We start from the raw sequence: 20,455 nt of genomic DNA, 5'->3' as shown, positions 1-20,455 counted from the left end.
GGGGGTGCATTGAAAAGTACTTGGAACTCAATGATAATGGGGAGGTCCAGGTGGGAGTGGTCTAGGAGGCGCTGAAGGCAGTGGTTAGAGGGGAGCTGATATCAATAAGGGCACATAAAGGAAAGCAGGAGAGTAGGGAACGGGAGCGGTTGCTGCAAGAACTTCTGAGGGTGGACAGGCAATATGCGGAGGCACCGGAGGAGGGACTGTACAGGGATAGGCAAAGGCTACACGTAGAATTTGACTTGCTGACAACGGGTACTGCAGAGGCACAGTGGAGGAAGGCACAGGGTGTACAGTACGAATAAGGGGAGAAGGCGAGCAGGTTGCTGGCCCACCAATTGAGGAAAAGGGGAGCAGCGAGGGAAATAGGGGGAGTGAGGGATGAGGAAGGAGAGATGGAACGGGGAGCGGAGAGAGTGAATGGAGTGTTTAAGGCATTTTATAAAAGATTATACGAAGCTCAACCCCCGGATGGGAGGGAGAGAATGATGGGCTTTCTGGACCAGCTGGAATTTCCTAAGGTGGAGGAGCAGGAGAGGGTGGGACTGGGAGCACAGATCGAAATAGAGGAAGTAGTGAAAGGAATTAGGAGCATGCAGGCGGGGAAGGCTCCGGGACCGGATGGATTTCCAGTTGAATTTTATAGGAAATATGTGGACTTGCTCGCCCCACTACTGATGAGGACCTTTAATGAGGCAAAGGAAAGGGGACAGCTGCCCCCGACTATGTCTGAGGCAACGATATCGCTTCTCCTAAAGAAGGAAAAGGACCCGCTGCAATGCGAGTCCTATAGACCTATTTCCCTCCTAAATGTAGACGCTAAGATTCTGGCCAAGGTAATGGCAATGAGGATAGAGGATTGTGTCCCGGGGGTGGTCCACGAGGACCAAACTGGGTTTGTGAAGGGGAGACAGCTGAATACGAATATACGGAGGCTGCTAGGGGTAATGATGATGCCCCCACCAGAGGGGGAAGCGGAGATAGTGGTGGCAATGGATGCCGAGAAAGCATTTGATAGAGTGGAGTGGGATTATTTGTGGGAGGTGCTGAGGAGATTTGGTTTTGGAGATGAGTATGTTAGATGGGTACAGCTGTTGTATAGGGCCCCGATGGCGAGTGTGGTCACGAATGGACGGGGATCTGCATACTTTCGGCTCCATAGAGGGACAAGGCAGGGATGCCCTCTGTCCCTATTATTGTTTGCACTGGCGATTGAGCCCCTGGCAATAGCATTGAGGGGTTCCAGGAAGTGGAGGGGAGTACTCAGAGGAGGAGAAGAACACCAGGTATCTCTGTATGCAGATGATTTGTTGTTATATGTAGCGGACCCGGCGGAGGGGATGCCAGAGATAATGCGGACACTTCGGGAGTTTGGAGAATTTTCAGGATATAAACTGAACATGGGGAAAAGTGAGTTGTTTGTGGTGCATCCAGGGGAGCAGAGCAGAGAAATAGAGGATTTACCGTTGAGGAAGGTAACGAGGGACTTTCGTTACTTGGGGATCCAGATAGCCAAGAATTGGGGCACATTGCATAGGTTAAATTTAACGCGGTTGGTGGAACAAATGGAGGAGGACTTCAAGAGATGGGACATGGTATCCCTGTCATTGGCAGGGAGGGTGCAGGCGGTTAAAATGGTAGTCCTCCCGAGATTCCTCTTTGTGTTTCAGTGCCTCCCGGTGGTGATCACGAAGGCTCTTTTCAAAAGGATTGAAAAGAGTATCATGAGTTTTGTGTGGGCCGGGAAGACCCCGAGAGTGAGGAGGGGATTTTTACAGCGTAGCAGGGATAGGGGGGGGGGCTGGCACTACCGAGCCTAAGTGAGTACTACTGGGCCGCCAATATCTCAATGGTGAGTAAGTGGATGGGAGAAGAGGAGGGAGCGGCGTGGAAGAGACTGGAGAGGGCGTCCTGTAGGGGGACTAGCCTACAAGCTATGGTGATGGCCCCATTGCCGTTCTCACCGAAGAAATACACCACAAGCCCGGTGGTGGTGGCTACTTTGAAAATTTGGGGACAGTGGAGACGGCATAGGGGCAAGACGGGAGCCTTGGTGGGGTCCCCGATAAGAAATAATCATAGGTTTGCCTCGGGGAGAATGGATGGGGGATTTGGAATATGGCAAAGAGCAGGAGTAACACAATTGAAAGATCTGGGGCGAAATTCTCCTACCCGCCCCGCCACATTTCTGCGCCGACCGGCCGGCGGGAGTCTCCGTAACACCGGCCGGTCAATGGGGTTTCCCATTGTGGGGCACCCCCACGCCGTCGGGAAACCCCCGAGCGCCGGCAGAACGGAGACTCCCGCCGGCGGAGAATGACGCCCCTGTTTGTGGATGGGAAGTTTGCAAGTCTGGGAGCGCTGACCGAGAAATATGGGTTGCCTCAAGGGAATGCATTCAGGTATATGCAACTGAGGGCTTTTGCGAGGCAACAGGTGAGGGAATTCCCGCAGCTCCCGATGCAGGAGGTGCAGGACAGAGTGATCTCAAAGACATGGGTGGGGGACGGTAAGGTGTCAGATATATATAGGGAAATGAGGGACGAGGGGGAGATTATGGTAGATGAGCTGAAAGGGAAATGGGAAGAAGAGCTGGGGGAGGAGATTGAGGAGGGGCTGTGGGCGGATGCCCTAAGTAGGGTAAATTCATCGTCCTCGTGTGCCAGGCTAAGCCTGATACAATTTAAGGTGTTACACAGGGCGCATATGACTGGAGCACAGCTCAGTACATTTTTTGGGGTGGAAGATAGGTGTGCGAGATGCTCGAGAAGCCCAGCAAATCACACCCACATGTTCTGGTCATGTCCGGCACTACAGGGGTTTTGGGTGGGGGTGACAAAGGTGCTTTCGAAAGTAGTGGGGGTCCAGGTCGAACCAAGCTGGGGGTTGGCTATATTTGGGGTTGCAGAAGAGCCGGGAGTGCAGGAGGCAAGAGAGGCTGATGTTTTGGCCTTTGCGTCCCTAGTAGCCCGGCGCAGGATACTGTTGATGTGGAAGGAAACCAAGCCCCCGGGGGTGGAGACCTGGATAAATGACATGGCAGGGTTTATAAAGCTGGAACGGATTAAGTTCGTCCTAAGGGGATCGGCTCAAGGGTTCACCAGGCGGTGGCAACCGTTCGTCGAATACCTCACAGAAAGATAGAGGGAATGGAAAAGAAGAAGGCAGCAGCAGCAGCCCGGGGGTGGGGTGGGGGGGGGGGGGGGGGTTGGGGGGGGGGGGGGGGAACCAGAAGGACTCTCAGGTTTGTTAATATATATGTATAATATGTATAGGTTGTTGCTATAGATAATTGTATATTGGACTGTCAAATCATATTTTTGGAGAGTGTTTATCTGAGACAAGGCAGTTGCCATTTAGAGTTAGTTTTCATTTTTTGTTATATATTATTTATTTTTTGTTTATAAAACAGGCCAATGTTATTTATACTGTTATATTACTGTGTAAAGGATACACAATGTACTGTGATGGTTGGCCAAAAATTTTCAATAAAATATATTTTAAAAAAAGAATCCCCAACAAAACTGGTGTTAATGGGAATCGGGGGGAAACCCTCCACTGGCTGGAGTCGTACCTGCACAAAGGAAAATGGTTGTGGTGGTTGGAGGTCAATCATCTCAGCTTCTGGACATCACTGCAGGACGTCCTTCGGGTACTGTCCTAGGCGCAACCATCTTCGGCTGCATCACCAATGACCTTTCTTCATAAGGTCAGAAGTGGGGATGTTTACGGATGACTACACAATGTTCAGCACCGTTCACGGCTCCTCGAATACTGAAGCAGTCCATGTCCAAATGCAGCAAGTCCTGGACAATATCCAGACTTGGGCTCACAAGTGGCAAGTCATTTTATGCCACAAAAGTGCCTGGCAATGACAATCTCCAACAAGAGAGAATCTAACCATTTCCCCATGATATTCTATGGCATTACTATCACTGAATCCACCACTATCAACATCTTGGGGATTACTATTGATGAGAAATTGAAGTGGACTAGCCATAGAAATACTATGACTACAAGAGCAGGTCAGAGGCTTAGATTCCTGCTGTGAGTAACTCAACTTCTGATTCCCCAAAGCCTGTCCACCATCTACAAGGCACAAGTCAAGAGTGTAATTGAATGCTCTCCAATTGCCTGGATGAGTGCAGCACCAACAACACTCAAGAAGCTCAACACCATCCAGGACAAGGCAGTGCGGTGATTGACACAATATCCACAAACATTCATGCCCTCCACCAGAGAGGCACAATGACAGCAGTGTGCACCATCTAAAAGATGCACTGCAGGAACTCAGCAAGTCTCCTTAGGCAGCACCTTCAAAACCCATGACCACTACCATCTAGAAGGCCAAGGGTAGCATACACATGGGAACATCCCCTCCAAGACACACCATCTTGACTTGGAAATATATCGCTGATCCTTCAATGCCGCTGGGTCACAATCCTGGAACTCCCTTCCTAACAGCATTGTGGGTGTACCTACACCACAGGGACTGCAGTAGTTTAAGAAGGTAGCTCACCAGCACCTTCTCAGGGCAATTAGGGATGTGCAATAATTGTGGGCCTAGCCAGCAATGCCACACCTCATAAATTAGTTGAAAATAATGATAAATTCATTGAATTTAAATCCCCCCAGTGGAAATGATGGGGTTTGAAGCCATGCCTCTGGAATGGATTACTAGTACAGCAACATTATCATTCCCCTAACAACAGCAGTCATTGAGCAACCATTAAGAGCAGAAATTCGAGCTGATATTTATTCTTCCTAACCTTATGGATACTGAGCACCTACCTAATTCCTCACTATGTTTAGTTTCTGATAAGGATGAAAACCCTTGGCCACAGCTGCATGTCACAATTCTATGACCACAATGACTTTCAGATGGCAAGCCTCACCTCATCAATGGCCCAGGGGCTATAAAAATGCCCATCTTCAGATGGCTGCCACCAACGCAGACGGGTAGAAGAGGACCGAGCCTTTAATGGGATCTCGAGTGCAATGTAACGACCCACGTTACTCGAGTTGCTGAAGAGGAATTCCTGGAGGACGCCCCAGCTAAGGCCTCCATTCAGCGAGTACTGTAAAAGCATAGGCTGGCTCCTCGGGTCTGGTGATGCTTTTCCACAGCCCAGTCTCAGGAAGAACTGGACAAACCTGAATACAGAAATAATTTAAAAAATAAACAAAATTAATAAAAATTTCATTTCATGATGTTATAGAATAGGATTGCACAGTAGGAGGCCAATCAGCCCATCCAGTGTACACCTGTACTTTAAGAGTTACTTCCACTCCCTTGCTCTCTCCCTATAAACCTGCAATTGTATTTCAATTCCGGTGTTTATCCAACTTCCTCTTGAAAGCTACCACTGAATCTGTTTCTATCACCTTAAAAGGCAGTCTTTTCCAAATCCTAACCACTCGTGCAAAAAACAATTTTCAAACGCCAACTTTGTAAGATAAATCTTAAAATATCCTTTCTTCGGGATCTCTGTGGACCATGACGTAAATAAATTGTTGATGCAGTGTGGATATATGCTGAATCACCAACTTGCCCATTTATCTGGACAAGGCATGGTATACTGAAACTGGTGGTGTGCTTGGTGCTAATTCACACCCATAAATTAATCCAAATGCAGGCAAATATTAGCAAAGACATGTAGGCTGCGATTTAAAACCAGGGCTATTCGGAGGGACAGTGGAGTGGTTCCGATAATGTTGACATTGCAACACGCTGTGAATCGGGTGTGGTTTTATATGGTAATTCTCTATCATTTTGATGTTACTAGCTGACCTGTGGAGTTGCCCCAAGGGCCCTGTGAGATTTGGCTGTTCAGATTGCACCTGTGTCAAATGTTAGCTGTTCTGCCAAGTCCGTTGCTTCGATAGTTCCTTGGTCTAAACAGTGACAGCTCAAGGTTGATTAGAGACAAGTTGCTGAGGACAGTTTCTATACCACTGCAGCTGTTTATTAGTAACTAACTCCTCTTCTTGGTTTTCAAGGTCGAAACCGGCACAAAATAACTCAGACTCTTTCGTACTTCTGACAGTTTTTAAAATGTGGTGCACATTGTGATGTCTGAAGTGTGACTGACCAAAGATACAGTAATGCAACACTTTTTATATATGTTACAAATGTTTTGAAGAATATCCTGCATATTCAGCAGAGAAAGTAGAACTGTCACTTTAATCTGGAGAATTTGAAGATTCTATTGTGTTATCTGAGCATTGTCCATAGGTGAAGTACATTATTTTAGTCACTGACAGTTCTGACTTTCCCAAAGCTCCTCTGATTTGATACAGAGAACTCATTAAGAGCACATCCAGAATCCCACAGGCCTGAGTTAAAGCAGGACTGACGGTGCCACGCTGTGAAAAGCATTGGGAGGTACATGTGTTCTCCACATCAGCCTCTAATATTTGTATGTACCAGCTGCCAGGTCTCAAATTTGTAGTCACCCCAGCAGCTCAGGGAGGGGATATTGGGCTCTTAACTGACAAGACATTAAAGGGTGCTCTGGCGCGCAGAGAGATGAAAACTTGTTTCTTCGGAATGATATGGAAAAAAGATGCATTGAATCCCTCTTATCTTCTCAACGTGACAACCCAACATAGTTACCTGGACTCACTGATTGGTGTGAAATAATTCCTCCCTGGGATGATTTCTGCATTTTAAAAATCAGTATCTTGGGAAGTGGTGGGAGGGGACAATTTAAAAAAAAAAACATTTAGTGATCAATGCCAAATCTCATGATGCAAAGGAAATAAAACGCTAATATTTCTGCTCCTCGTATGATGAAAGAGGAGAACACACATTTAAAAATCTGCGTTTGAAGTTGGATTTGGGCAATGGGGGACTAAAGATGAAAGGAGTAAAGAAAAATGGAAACATTGATATGCTAAATTTAGGAATCACCATGTGAAGGGGAACTGAAGTTAAAGCTGACTTGGGAAGTAATTATTCCACATTTAAAATTGGCTGTCAGTTGGTGCAATGAATACTGCTTCAAGGGAAACATCAACATTAGTATGAGGATATAGCAGTCTGCATGGGCAGGAGGGAGATACAGATTGTTTAGTTAGACCTGTATGGAGAGCTAAAGAACAGAGTGAGCCTTTTTGCCTGAATGGACAGTTCTCACTTACACTTTATTTCATTCAGAATTATTTTATACAAAATTATTTTTATTGATTCAAGGAATATGGGCGTCGCTGGCTAGGTCGGCATTTATTGTCCAGCCCTACTTGTTCTTCAGAAGGTGGTGGTGAGCTACCTTTTTGACCCTCTGCAGTCCATGTGGTGCAGGTGCACCCACAGTGCTGTAAGGGAGGGAGTGCAAGGATTTTGCCCCAGCAACAGTGAAGGAACGGTGATATATTGGCAAGTCAGGATGGTAAGTGGCTTGGAGGGGAACCTCCAGGTGGTGGTGTTCCCAGGCATCTGCTAGCCTTATCCTTCTAGACAGTAGTGGTCATGGGTTTGGATGTGCTGTCTAAGCAGCCTTGGTGAATTCCTGCAGTGCATCTTGTAGATGGTACATGGCTGCTGCCATGCGCCGGTAGTGGAGGCAGTGAATGTTTGTGGTAGTTGTTTATTCAGTGTTTTTAGTATTTCCTCACAAGCAGCCTTATAGCTGAACGACTGTGTGACTTCATCGTCATCGGCCGTTTGCACGGGCAAACAGGAAGTCTAACATCGCAGCCTGTGGTGTTAACATCTTCTAAATAAAGCTCCACGTTTTGGTTGAACCTCCAAGGCCTGCAGACTCCATCTTGAATCCACCTCATAAACAAGGTAGGCGAACTGTGATGGTAGGGACCCCAAAAATATTGAACAGCGTTTGCATGAGCCCGAGGAAATAATAAATAATTTATATCGGTGCTACATGATAGCTGGTGACGGGGGAGCCAAACAACGGTTGCAACCACTGGAGAAACTGCAAAATCGCCGAAAAATATGAAGGAAACAACTTTGAGAGAAGCCTACCTGCATGCTCTCTCTGAAACTAACTCTTTAACCGTGGGTATTAAGTACCCTGCAACAACAAATTTAGAGTTGGGCTGTTGCAAAACACAAAGGGAAACAGGCTGAGCTTGGGCTGTCCCTTGTTTTGGGGAGAAAGGAAGCAAGTTAGCGATGGAAATTCATGTCACGTTGTGGACAGGCAGGTCCTTTCAGAGATAAAAATGGCAGGAGGTGCGTGAGACCATTTGATGAGAATGTAGAGTGATGGATATCACATACAGAATGATTTGACTATTTTGTTCAAGCTAATAAGAAAGCAGCAGATGTAAAAGTTCCAATATTCCTGAGCATAATGGGGGGGGGGGGAAACATTTAATCTCCTTCGGAGTTTGATGCAGCCGGGAAAGCCAGGCACAAAAACAAACAATGAGAAAGTGGAAATACTGCAGGGCCACTATTCACTAAAACCTTTCGTCATTACAGAAAGTTTTAGGTTTCATAAGCGCAACTAAGAAGAAGGTGAATCGATTACACAGTTTGTAGCTGCCCTGAAAAGACTGGCTGAACAGTCCAAATTCAGATGTGTTAAATGATATCATCAGAGATAGGTTAGTCTGTGGTTTAAGGAGTGAAGCTATTCAAACGCGTTTGTTAACCAAAAGCAACCTTTTTAAAAATAAATTTAGAGTACCCAATTCATTTTTGTCCAATTAAGGGGCAATTTAGCATGGCCAATGCATCTACCCTGCACATCTTTGGGTTGTGGGCACGAAACCCATGCAAACACGGAGAGCATGAGTGAACTCCACACGGACAGTGACCCAGAGCCGGCATTGAACCTGGGACCTCTGCGCCGTCAGGCAGCAGGGCTAACCCACTGCGCCACCGTGCTGCCCATAACCAAAAACAACCTGACCTTAAAGAAAGCTTTGGAAGTTGCTGTATCCATGGAATTAGCAACCAAAGAAGCTCAACAGTTGAGATCGAGCACAAGAATTCACAAGCTGTCGACTGAAACTCCAATGCAAACACAGACTCGCCCTTGCCAGAGGTATGCAAAAAACGGTTACTCAACAGCAGATTGCAGCTGAAAAGACATCATTTGCAGAAATTGTAGCAGAAAGGGCCACATGCATGTGCTTGTTGCAAAAAGAAACAAGCTTCAGGCAAAAGTTGCAGAAAGCAAGAACCGTAAAAACAAGTGGCAAGCTGAATCAAGGAAAAAATGTCCATGTGGTACAAAAAGGGTGTGAGAAGGAACTCAATTCACCGTCCAAAGATGAACTGTCATTAAATGTACTCGCTCTTTCTGGTGCAATTAACCGATATTGGGTCACTCCATTACTGGACGGTCAGCCGGTGAAGATGGAGGTGGACACTGGGGCAGCCATCTCACTGGTGCCAGAGACTGTTTATCAAGAAAAGCTCTGACATATTGCTCAACAATCCTTGAAGATAGTGTTTAAAAACCTACACTGGAGAAATAGTTCCATTGAGGGGCCCCATTGATGTATCAGCTCAATTAAATGGACAGACAGCAGATCTGTCGTAGCACATTGTCAAAGGACGTTATCTGTCACCAGTGGGAAGAACCCGGCTGGAAAATTAAATTCGGCCGAGGTAAATCACATGACAGATTCCAAATCAGGCCTACCCAAAATCTTGAAGAAACATGCCTTTAGCGGGGAACTGGGAAGCATGAAAGATATCTCAGTAAAGATCAAGGAAGAAAGTCAGGCAAGGTGCTTAAACTCCCGTACATAATCAGACCTAAGGTAGAGACAGAACGAGAACAGCTGGTCAGAACGGGAGTCCTTGAACCCATTAATGTGATCCATTGGGCTATGTCGATCGTACCCATGATGAAAAAATACAGATCTGTATACATTTGTGGCAGTTTTAAAGTCATTATTAATCCTGTACTGTGTGGAGAGCAGTTCTTTCTATCCCTGATTGGATGATCTATTCGCTGGGTTGGCTGGAGGTCAACACTTCAATAAAATCGACCTCAGTCAAGTATATCTTCAAATGAACATGGATCAGGATTCACAACATTTCTTGATGATTGTGATATACAAAGGGTTATTTCAATACAAAAGATGACCCTTTGGCATCACTTCAGTGCCAGCATTGTTCCAACGAGCTATGGACCAAATCTTAAATGGATTAAATGGAGTCCAGTGTTACCTGGATGACACCTTGGTTACTGGGTAGAGTGAGGAAGAACATCTCTGCAACCTAGATGCCACACTCCAGAGATTAGAAGACTATGGATTAAAAGTCCAAAAAGACAAATATGAACTTTTCCAATCTTCAGCTGAACATCTGAATCATGTCATCGACGGCAAGGGACTGCATGGGCCGTCTTCGAAAGTCAAAGCCATAACCGAGGCACCTGTACCGCAAAATGTCAACCAACTTCGACCTTTCTTAGGCTTACTAAATTATTACAGAAGGTTTGTCCCGAATTGGGCAACTATTCGGAAACCTTTGCACAATCTACTGTGTCAAAATAAAAAGCGACAATGGAGGGGGGGGGGGGGGGGGGGGCGGGGTGGCGATCAATGTGAGAGAGAGGATTTGTGCAAACCGAAGAGGTGCTCCTCAGGTCAGACGTTGTGGCACATTTTGATCGTAATTTACCCCTGCACTGGCATGTGATGCATCACACCTGGGGCTGGGGTGGTGGTTTCCCACATAATGCCCACAGGTGAAGAGAAGGTGATAGCTTGGTGTTGAGGACCTTGAATAAAACCAAAAGCAAATATGCCCAGGTAGGAAAGAAGCACTAGAAATCATTTTTGGAATAAAATGGTTCTACCAATTCCTCTATGGGAGGAAATTCACTTTACTGATGGACCATCATTTTTGGACCTCGTACGCTGTGGGTCGCTTACAAGGAGAAAAATCTGAATAGCAATCCAGTGAAAACAATTGGAGATCTGCAGATCAATAAGGATTCCATCCACCAGAACGGGGTGATGTTGGGGGGGGACAAGAAACAGAATATCGTTAATGACTAATCGAGTTCTTTGAATTGGATTTGCTTTAAGTGCAAGGCCTCTAAACCAGAGGGACAGTTATACACTGCAGTAATGTGCCAGACCATAAAAACACTCATTTTTGTTGTGGCCAGTGCCTCAGATGCATTGGGCAGCACTTTGCTCACGGCCTTGGAAGGAGTGGTGGCAGCCTTTCAGGACTATCAGTACTGATGCTGTTGCTTCTACTTTGGCAGTGTTCAGGATGTTGCTGCCTCACTATTGCGACAGGGAGACGGAAGATGCTGCATTATATATCCTTACACAATTCCCACTACAATGAGCCATTTTTAAATCATTGATGTAACTTGTGGTAACATTAAAATACAAAATCTAAAAGAAAACATTTATTTGGACCTCATACTGGGATTCCATCACTGGCAGCAAGCAGAATGCAGAGGTGGGCATTACTCATGTCAGCACACCTATACACAATCAAGTGTCGTCAGTCAAACCTTCATAGGAATGCAGATGGCTGGACTTTTCCGCCTACTGTTGCCAAATAGTTTGTCGATAAGCAGTTTGTGTGGAAACGTTTTCTATTTCGAGCAAGTAGATAGCACGCCAAACCGCAGGACAGGTGACAAAGCATACCAAAAATGATCCAGTACTGTCAGAGATTATGGACATGTTGCTTTGAGGCAAGACTTCAAGAGCAAACCCTGAGTTAGAGCTATATTCCACCCGAAGACTTGAGGGATCCGTACAGGTAGGTTGTCTCCTACACCGTACAAACCCGTGATGATGTAATGCTGGTCGATTTTGGCAACAAGAACCGACAAAGAGTCCAAATTCGGCTGGGCCAAGAGACGACTTGGGCCTTCCTGAGAACATTACACTAACCAAACCAATTGGGGAAAACAGCACCTCAGTTGCAAATCAAACATCGAGTCAACCTCCGATCACTACGTCGACTCTGATTAAGATTACCCCTCACAATGCTCACACCAAACCAAAGACACCAGAGGCTGCAGCAAGTCCTACAAACCAGACGCTTGAGGTTTACCGACAACCACACAGAGAACAGCGAGCCCCAGAAAGTCTATCGTATTGACTGTTGTTGATTGTTCACGTTGCTGAATAATTAGTAATGTTTTACTGCTTATTGTGTCAGGGACCTTGGATTTAAAAGGGGGAGGAAATGCTGTGTATTCAGTGTTTCCTTACAAGCAGCCTTGTAGCTGAACAGGGGCACTTTAAGAGAATGATCGCGTGATGTCATGACATCACTGGCCCATTTAGGTTGAACCTGTAAGGCCTGCAGACTCCACCTTGAATCCACCACAGAAGGGATACCAATCAAGCGGGCTGCACTCATCCTGGCAAGGGGAGGTCCCTTTACAAAAGGCTTAAAGCGACTGGTGAACAAGGGAGGAAGAAAGGCCCAACGTGTTCCAAATACCTTGCATGTGACAAATCCATATCCATGGTTATTAACATGCGTAGTCCCTCTTCACTGAAGAAGAGGCTGTTTCCACTGGACATTAAGCCACATTTCCTGGACGGTTTCCCACCGCTGACCACTAAAAACTTCTCTGGGTCAATCGGGCCTGAAAATTAAAGTCAATCAAGTTTAAAATGTGAAACCAGCTGCAGCAGGTTTGAAACACAAACAATGCTTTAAAGTGGCAGCCTTGCCAGTTGAGCCAATTGTGAATTATTGGTACAAAACATTGTTGCACAGGAGATAGAAAATTTATTATTTTCATATATTTGAGATTTTTAAACTTTTACCCTTTGGATGTTCTGCTTTTTTTAGAAAATATTTTAATGAGGCATTTATAATTTTAACAATTTTAAACATCAGGTTTCAACAAGAACAAAACAATATAACCAACAGTGACAAACCCCAGCCAACTTGGCTTACACAACCTTTGGATGTTCTTTAACAGAAACATTTAAAAGGGTTCATTCCTAACCTCTTCAATTACTACTCGTACTCTACCCTCATCACTACACCTATTCAATCAGCAAAATAAATAAAATTCTTGCATTTATATAGTGCCTTCCATGACTACTGGACATCACAAAGTGTTTGACAGATAGAGTGGAGTATGATTGGAGTTACTTTTGTCATACAGAAAATGTAGCAGCCAATAAATGAGCAGCGAATAGCAAATAACAATGAGCAGATAATTTGTTTTTGTGATACCGATTGAGGGATAAATATTGGCCAATTTCCCCTGCTCTTCAATTGTGCCATGCGATCTTTTACATTCACCTAAGAGAGCAGAGTCTCAGTTGAACTCATTGGCACTCTGGGAGGCCAAAAAGCAAGTTAACCAATGATCATGCTCTAGTAGCTGTTACGAAAACCCCAGACATTTTTACTGGTGATTTGCAGTGTTAGCTTTGTTCAGTTGTGCCATTCTTGTCACTGGGTCAAAGTTTTGTGGGTTTAAGCACCCAGTCCAATACTTGAGTACAATAGTGGAGTACTGTAGGAGTGCTGTTGGATGTGTTGTGATTTGGGAGATGAGTTCAGGTGCAAGTTTAAAAACTCATGCCACAACTCAAAAGGCAGAAGGGGCCTGTGGCTCAAACTTTAACAGCCACTAGACCTGTGATTTTCCATCCATTCACTATTTTTTCCGGTGTACAAGGGGCGACTTGAAACCTTTACTTCCAGAGAATGTAACAGACAAACCATTCCATAGATCATCAAGCAGTGGAACTAAGTTAAATAATAAGAGCGGGGTTGTTGCTGTTAAGCTCCCTTGCATCTCAACAGCCTGTATGTTGTGGTTGAGAGATCAGAGGGGAGGGGGAAAGGGTGTGTGTGTGTGTGGAGGGGGGGGGGGGGTGCAGCCTGGTAGACATGGAATGCACAACTGCCTAGGGCTTGCCAGCTTCACACTGCTTGTCTCACCTGTTAACCCAAGACATTGGGCAGATGGACTTGTAGACGTTGTGGAACTAGTTACAGAGTGAGACATCTTTCCCAGTTTCTGAAAGGGATATCTGACATCGATAGAAATCCAGGTAGTTCTGATAACAGTTCATAGAATTTACAGTGCAGAAGGAGGCCATTCGGCCAATCGAGTCTGCACCGGCCCTTGGAAAGAGCACCCTACCCAAGCCCACACCACCACCCTAGCCCGTAACCCAATAACCCCACCTAACCTTTTTGGACACTGAGGGCAATTTATCATAGCCAATCCACCCAATGTGTGCATCGTTGAACTGTGGGAGGAAACCGGAGCACCGGAGGAAACCCACGCAGACACGGGGAGAATGTGCAGACTCCGCACAGGCAGTGACCCCAACCGGGAATCGAACCTGGGACCCTGGAACTGTGAAGCAACTGTGCTAACCACTGTGCTACCGTGCTGCCCAGTTTGTATTGGGGAAACCCACGTCGAATGGCGCCACCTTGTAGTTCCTGTTTCGCTCCTGGACGGTGGCCATGTTAGAGTCGGGGTCTCCCACCCCCTCCAACCTGATCCACAAAACCCTCCCTCTAAACCAGCCTCCTTCTCCTCTCCAAGGGTCACAAGCTCCTTGTTGCTGATCGTAGGCCTCAGGCTCCCTACAGGCCCAGCAGCATACTCCACCCCCCGCACCTCTGCTCCCACTGCCCGCCCACCTCTGAATTCCACTCATTCACTTCAATGGATAGAAAGTGACGAGTTGGTGAGCAAAGAGGGGGAAAATCCTAGTGAACAACAAGTAATATGAATGAATGTTCCAGGCAAGTGATCTTGAGCAAATGAAAGAAATTATAAACTCCCTCTCACCCTGTTTTTTACACCTTCCCATTCCCCGTTCAACATGAAATACATTAGAATGCTTGTAGAAATTCATAGAATTTACAGTGCAGAAGGAGGCCATTCGGCCCATCGAGTCTGCACCGGCTCTTGGAAAGAGCACCCTACCCAAGCCCACACCACCCTATCCCCATAACCCAGTAACCCAACTCAACCAACACTAAGGGCAATTTTGGACACTAAGGGCAATTTAACATGGCCAATCCACCTAACCTGCACATCTTTGGACTGTGGGAGGAAACCGGAGCACCTGGAGGAAACCCACGCACACACAGGGAGAACGTGCAGACTCCGCACAGACAGTGTCCCAGCCGGGAATCGAACCTGGGACCCTGGAGCTGTGAAGCAATTGCGCTAACCGCTATGCTACTGTGCTGCCCGTAACATTAGGTACTCAAGACATTAGGTACTCAAGATACCAATGAAAGGTGGCCTTCACCCCCCACACCCACTTCACTAAATGATAAATACATTTTTTTAACATACCTTTAAAGTCTCCCTTCAAGAAATCTGGGTTTTTAGAGCTGATTTTGCAGGTTGGTCCAGAATACCGAGAGTCACAAATGCACTGGGTTCCACTGACACAGCTACCGTGCCCATTGCACATCTCCTCACACTGCGGTCCAATGTAGACATTATCAATGGCCCAGGTTACCGGTTGAGAGCCTGACCTGTAGAACCCTTGGTACCATCGAAACCTCACAGATCTGGGAGCACAAGAAGCACATCCATGAAACAACCTGCATGAAAATAAACTTAAAATAATCAATAAAGCTGCTTTTCTGGGGGTGGGGGTGGGGGTGGAGATTATCTTGCGACATGGAACAAAACAAAAAAGGCTTTGTGCAAAGAAAATCAGCTGTATTGGACATTAGTTTCACTTGAATTGAAAAATCAGTTCACGACGTCAGTAATAGGTCTCCTCTTTGCAAAATAAGCAAATGTGATGTGAGAAAAAACCTTTTCACCCAGCGAGAGGTTCAGGTCTGGACGATACTGCCTGGAAGTGTGGCGTAGGCAGGTTCAATTGAGGCATTCAAGACAGCATGAGATGATTATTTGAATAGAAACAATGTGCGAGGGTATGTGGAAAAGGCTGGGGAATGGCACAAAGTCATGTTCCTCTTTTGGACAGCCAGTGCAGATACGATGGGCCGAATGGTCCTCTTCTGCATCGCGGGAATTCTGTGATTCTGTGATCAATCGCTGCAAACTCCGTGTGTAGGTTTTAAAGAGCTCTTTTACATATTGAAGTCCAGACTGAAATTATATTGTCCCCAGAGGGCATGCGGGTGACCTATTTCTTTTGGCAGCATCTTACCTGTTAATGTTTTTACCTATGGCATGGTGCCACCTAAAGATTGAGTGCAAAATACATTTCAAGAATAGATAGAGAAATAAATGCTGAGGATAGCAGGGTAATTATGATCAAGCTGACATTTCTGGCTTGAGAACAGGAAAAGGGTCACAAAATGACAGAGCCAAAAGAGAAAAGTAGAATGAAAACCAGTGTGTGGAAGAGCTACGAACGAAAAGATCAGGATTACTAGCAAACGTTCGTATTGGATTGGGACAGGTGCTACTGGAGAATTAATTTTGCTTTTGAACAAATTGTTTTTTTCCAATGCTGGTGACTTGGGGTAGTTGAAAGAGTGAGGGAGGTTGCAGGAAACCTTCGCTGCCAACTCTCTAAGACCAGAACAGGGTTGGCAGTGCTGACTCGAGCAGTGATGGAAAGAATGTCAACTTGTGCGATGGACGGGTACAATCTACGCTTGGCCATTTCCCCAGCCCTCCTGCCTGTATCAGCGATATTGGTCTACGTAGAGTCCTTTTCACAGAATACCTGTGCTCCTTATAGCTAGTGCTCTTCTTACTTTGAGTGTTGCAGCTCATTTCTTTCATTGGCTTGTTGAAAGCACCATCCTTTACTAATCTGTTGGTGAATTGGCTGTAACTCTTCCTCCGTCACCAACAAAATGCTTTGTCTGCTAGACTGAACTAGCATCTCCCTCTACACCAATGGGAACTCTCCAATTTTGAAGAAATGCTGCCAATCATGTACACTCAGAATGAGTGTAGACACTACTGTGCTTACAGGTGTGCTGTGCTTACAGGTGTACCGTGCTTACAGGTGTGCTGTACTGTGGTCATACTGTGTGTACAGGTGTCCTGATTTGCAGGTGTACTGTGCTTACAGGTGTGCTGTACTGTGGCCATACTGTGTGTACAGGTGTGCTGACTTACAGGTGCACTGTGCTTACTGGTGTGCTTTATTATAGATATACTGTGCATACAGGTGAGCTGACTTACAGGTGTGCTGTACTGTAGTCATACTGTGCGTACAGGTGTTCTGACTTACAGGTGTACTGTGCTTACAGGTGTGCTGTACTGTGGTCATACTGTGCGTACAGGTGTGCTGACTTACAGGTGTACTGTGCTTACAGGTGTGCTGTACTGTAGATATACTGTGCGTACAGGTATGCTGACTTACAGGTGTACCGTGCTTACAGGTGTGCTGTACTGTGGTCATACTGTGCGTACAGGTGTGCTGACTTACAGGTGTCCTGTACTGTAGGTGTACTGTACTTACAGGTGTGCTGTACGTATGTGTGCGCTGTACATACAGTTGTACTGTACTGTAAGTGTACTGTGCTTACAGGTCTGCTGTACATACAGGTGTGCTATACTGTAGGTGTTAAGAAATGAAGGTGGGGTTGAGACCAATTAATAAGGGATTGACACTTTTGGGTCCTAAAATAACCAGTCCAAGTGCATGAAAAGAAGAGAGTCATGTTTATGTTCTGAAATAGGAACTCACCCACACAGATGGAGCCTGCCAAAGTGGATTACCTCTCTCTTCCAACCCTGGGTGGTACCGGCATAATATGTGCTGCTTGGATGGAGTTCAGTCGAACAGAGCGCGCTGATGTGTCCACTACTGTAGCAGAGTGGCAGAAGTAAGTGCCATGTGGCTCCAAAATCCCGTGAAAACTCCAACCTAATAGGATCCGAAGCTGAACTGTCTGTATTGCATCCAACATTGATCTGAAATCACAAGAGAAATAAGCATTATTAAGGGAAATAGTTTAAGATTACATTTTCGTTCACTGATAATATAGATTGCATATCGCTGTAGAAAGTAGTACGGTGAACCTTGGACACTTGCTCTCAAACTTTTTTCATTTGGAGTGCAACAAAGTTTTGACTCAACAAATAGGAATTGGGATTTCAAAATATTCTTAGAGGACCTTTTGCCTGCCCCAGATTACTGCTTTTATTATTAAATCTCTTCCAGTTGTGTTGTCAAGATAAAAAAATACATTCATATATATATATTCACAGAATTTAAACAGGGATACATATTCATAGAATCCCTACAGTTCCGAAGAAGGTCTTTCAGCCCATCGCGTCTGCACTGACCCTCTGTAAGAGCACTCTACATAGGCCCACGGCCCCACCCTATCCCTGTAACCCCACCTAACCTTTGGACACTAGGGGGCAATGTAGCATGGCCAATCCACCTAACCTGCACATCTCTGGAAAGTGGGGGGAAACCGGAGCACCCGGAGGAAACCCACGCAGACACGGGAAGAACGTGCAAACTCCACACAGACAGTCAGCCAAGGTCGGAATCAAACCTGGGTCCCTGGGCTGTGGGGCAGCAGTGCTAACCACTGTGCCACCGTGCCACCCCATTAGATACTCATTTTGTCGAATGTTACAAATGTATCAGTTTAAGTCTACAAATTGGTAATAATAGCAGAATGATGCTTTATTTTGTTTGTTATTCCTTTTGAGACAGATATCAATTGGCCTATTTTAAATGGATTAATGCCTCCGTTACATTTTTGGATTCATCCGTTTTATTCCAAATGTTTCTGGGTTCTGTTTCTGGGTGCTCTGAAAAGCTGATCCCTTTGCTCCCTTTGTCTAAGTTGATAAAGTATCACGGTGACTTCTGGATAATGAACAGAGATCCTGCTTTAGTTTACTCTCGCTACTGGTTCTATTCTGTTCATCCGAGGGATTATGCGAAGTTCCGCCATGCTGGTTTGGCGCGAGGCAAGTGAAACGCTGGGGTGTTTATAACTTGGAAACTTCTCCAGCATGACACCTAGGACTTTAATTTAAAATAATATGCTTAGTGTTCGCAAAATGGGCTTTGCACAGCTGAATTTCAGGACCATGGTCCCTCACCATGTGCCCCCTGTGTCATTGTATCCTGAACATTGTGTGAAGTGGGGGGGGGGGAGAAAGGGGTGAATTTAACAGCTTGAGGAAGACATAAGTATCTTAAACTGTTGTTACCTCAAATTGAACAATGGTATTCTCATTAACATCTAGATCACGTGTAGTGATGGAATGCTCCCCAACTACATTCGACACAAAGACTATGGCAGAATCTTCCTCCCTGGACAATGGGAAAACAAATCCAAAATATTAGAGCTGCATGTGAACAAATAAATCAAAGAATCAAATCTAAACAGAGAGAGAGAGAGAGAGAGAGGGCGCAGCCACTGTAACACTGTTTATTGAGAGTATAGAACATAGCGCAAAGCAAATGGAGCAATGCTACAATTATCCTGATGAGCATTTTTTAATGTGGAACTGTTAGGAAGACTTTCTCCTGGTTTCACAAAATATTGAGTAAAAAATAATTATAACTTGCCGTTAAAAGGAGTTCCCTTTAAGTTGCCAACAGATTTTGTAAAAGGAGCCTGACACAAGTGTTTAACATTTATGAAAAGAGTTTGGTGTACCAAGGTGACAACTATCACGTGATAGAGCTCTGCTGTACAGCACAACAGCTTTTCTTATTATTTAGAGAACCAACAAACAACAAATTTATTAGTAATTAGATTTGTTTTGCTGAAGAATTACTTTTTGTTCAGGATGTTATGCTGAATGCCAATTATGGAACAGTCACATGAAATAAGCCAACCTTAATCATCAACAATAAAAACTGGTATTTATGCCTTTAACATAGGAAAACATCTCATGGCGCTCCAGAGGAGCGTAATCTGACAAAGCTTGACACCAAGCGACACAAGGAGATATTAAGATAGACGCCCAAAGGTTTGGTCAAAGAGGTAGGTTTAAGAAGCATTTTAAAGGGGGAAAGCGCATTGGAGAGGCAGCGAGGTTTAGGGAAGAAATTCGAGAGTATAGGACCTGGACTTCAGGTTATGAAATGAAAATCGCTTATTGTCACAAGTAGGCTTCAATGAAGTTACTGTGAAAAGCCCCTAGTCGCCACATTCCGGCGCCTGTTCGGGGAGGCTGTTACGGGAATTGAACCGTGATGCTGGCTTGCCTTGGTCTGCTTTCAAATCCAGTGATTTAGCCCTGTGCTAAACAGCCTTTTCAATATTGTACATAGTTACAGATCAATATTCTCATCAACAGGAAAAGCTCTTGTTCTTACGTGGCTCCTTTTGATACATAGGGACAATAGAGGCCAATGTTGCCACCAGGATAGAAGAACCAGTTGTCTTCTTTGGGCCCAAAGTCAAATGCGTCCAACAAAACACCAGGGTTTTTCTGATTGTTCCCATCAATAATGAGGTCATCAATGATCCAGATTTCTTCTTTTTTTCCTTTGTTGTTAAACAGAAAATCAGAATGAATTTGGCTTCAGTTTCTCAGTCGTCAAACTGCTTATTGTGCAGCTTAATTAT

At 45.3% G+C, this 20,455-nt stretch overlaps 1 protein-coding gene across 2 annotated transcripts in view; it reads right to left on the bottom strand.

Moving 5' to 3' along the window:
- The window catches only part of LOC140387945 (reelin-like), a 520,778-nt gene that overhangs the window by 71,404 nt on the left and 428,919 nt on the right, over positions 1-20,455 (bottom strand). For both annotated transcript variants that reach the window (XM_072471313.1, XM_072471312.1), the window contains exons 40-45: positions 20,203-20,374; positions 19,086-19,188; positions 17,596-17,822; positions 15,261-15,481; positions 12,410-12,557; positions 4,899-5,157 (exon numbers count right to left, since the gene is read on the bottom strand). In XM_072471313.1, the coding sequence (XP_072327414.1) occupies positions 4,899-5,157; positions 12,410-12,557; positions 15,261-15,481; positions 17,596-17,822; positions 19,086-19,188; positions 20,203-20,374 (1,130 nt within the window). The remainder of the gene's footprint in view (positions 1-4,898; positions 5,158-12,409; positions 12,558-15,260; positions 15,482-17,595; positions 17,823-19,085; positions 19,189-20,202; positions 20,375-20,455) is intronic.

This window comes from Scyliorhinus torazame, chromosome 13, assembly GCF_047496885.1.
Source record: "Scyliorhinus torazame isolate Kashiwa2021f chromosome 13, sScyTor2.1, whole genome shotgun sequence".
Taxonomy (NCBI): Eukaryota; Metazoa; Chordata; class Chondrichthyes; order Carcharhiniformes; family Scyliorhinidae; genus Scyliorhinus; species Scyliorhinus torazame.
Note: the sequence above shows the minus strand (reverse complement) of the source record. Positions and strands in the feature narration are given on the sequence as shown.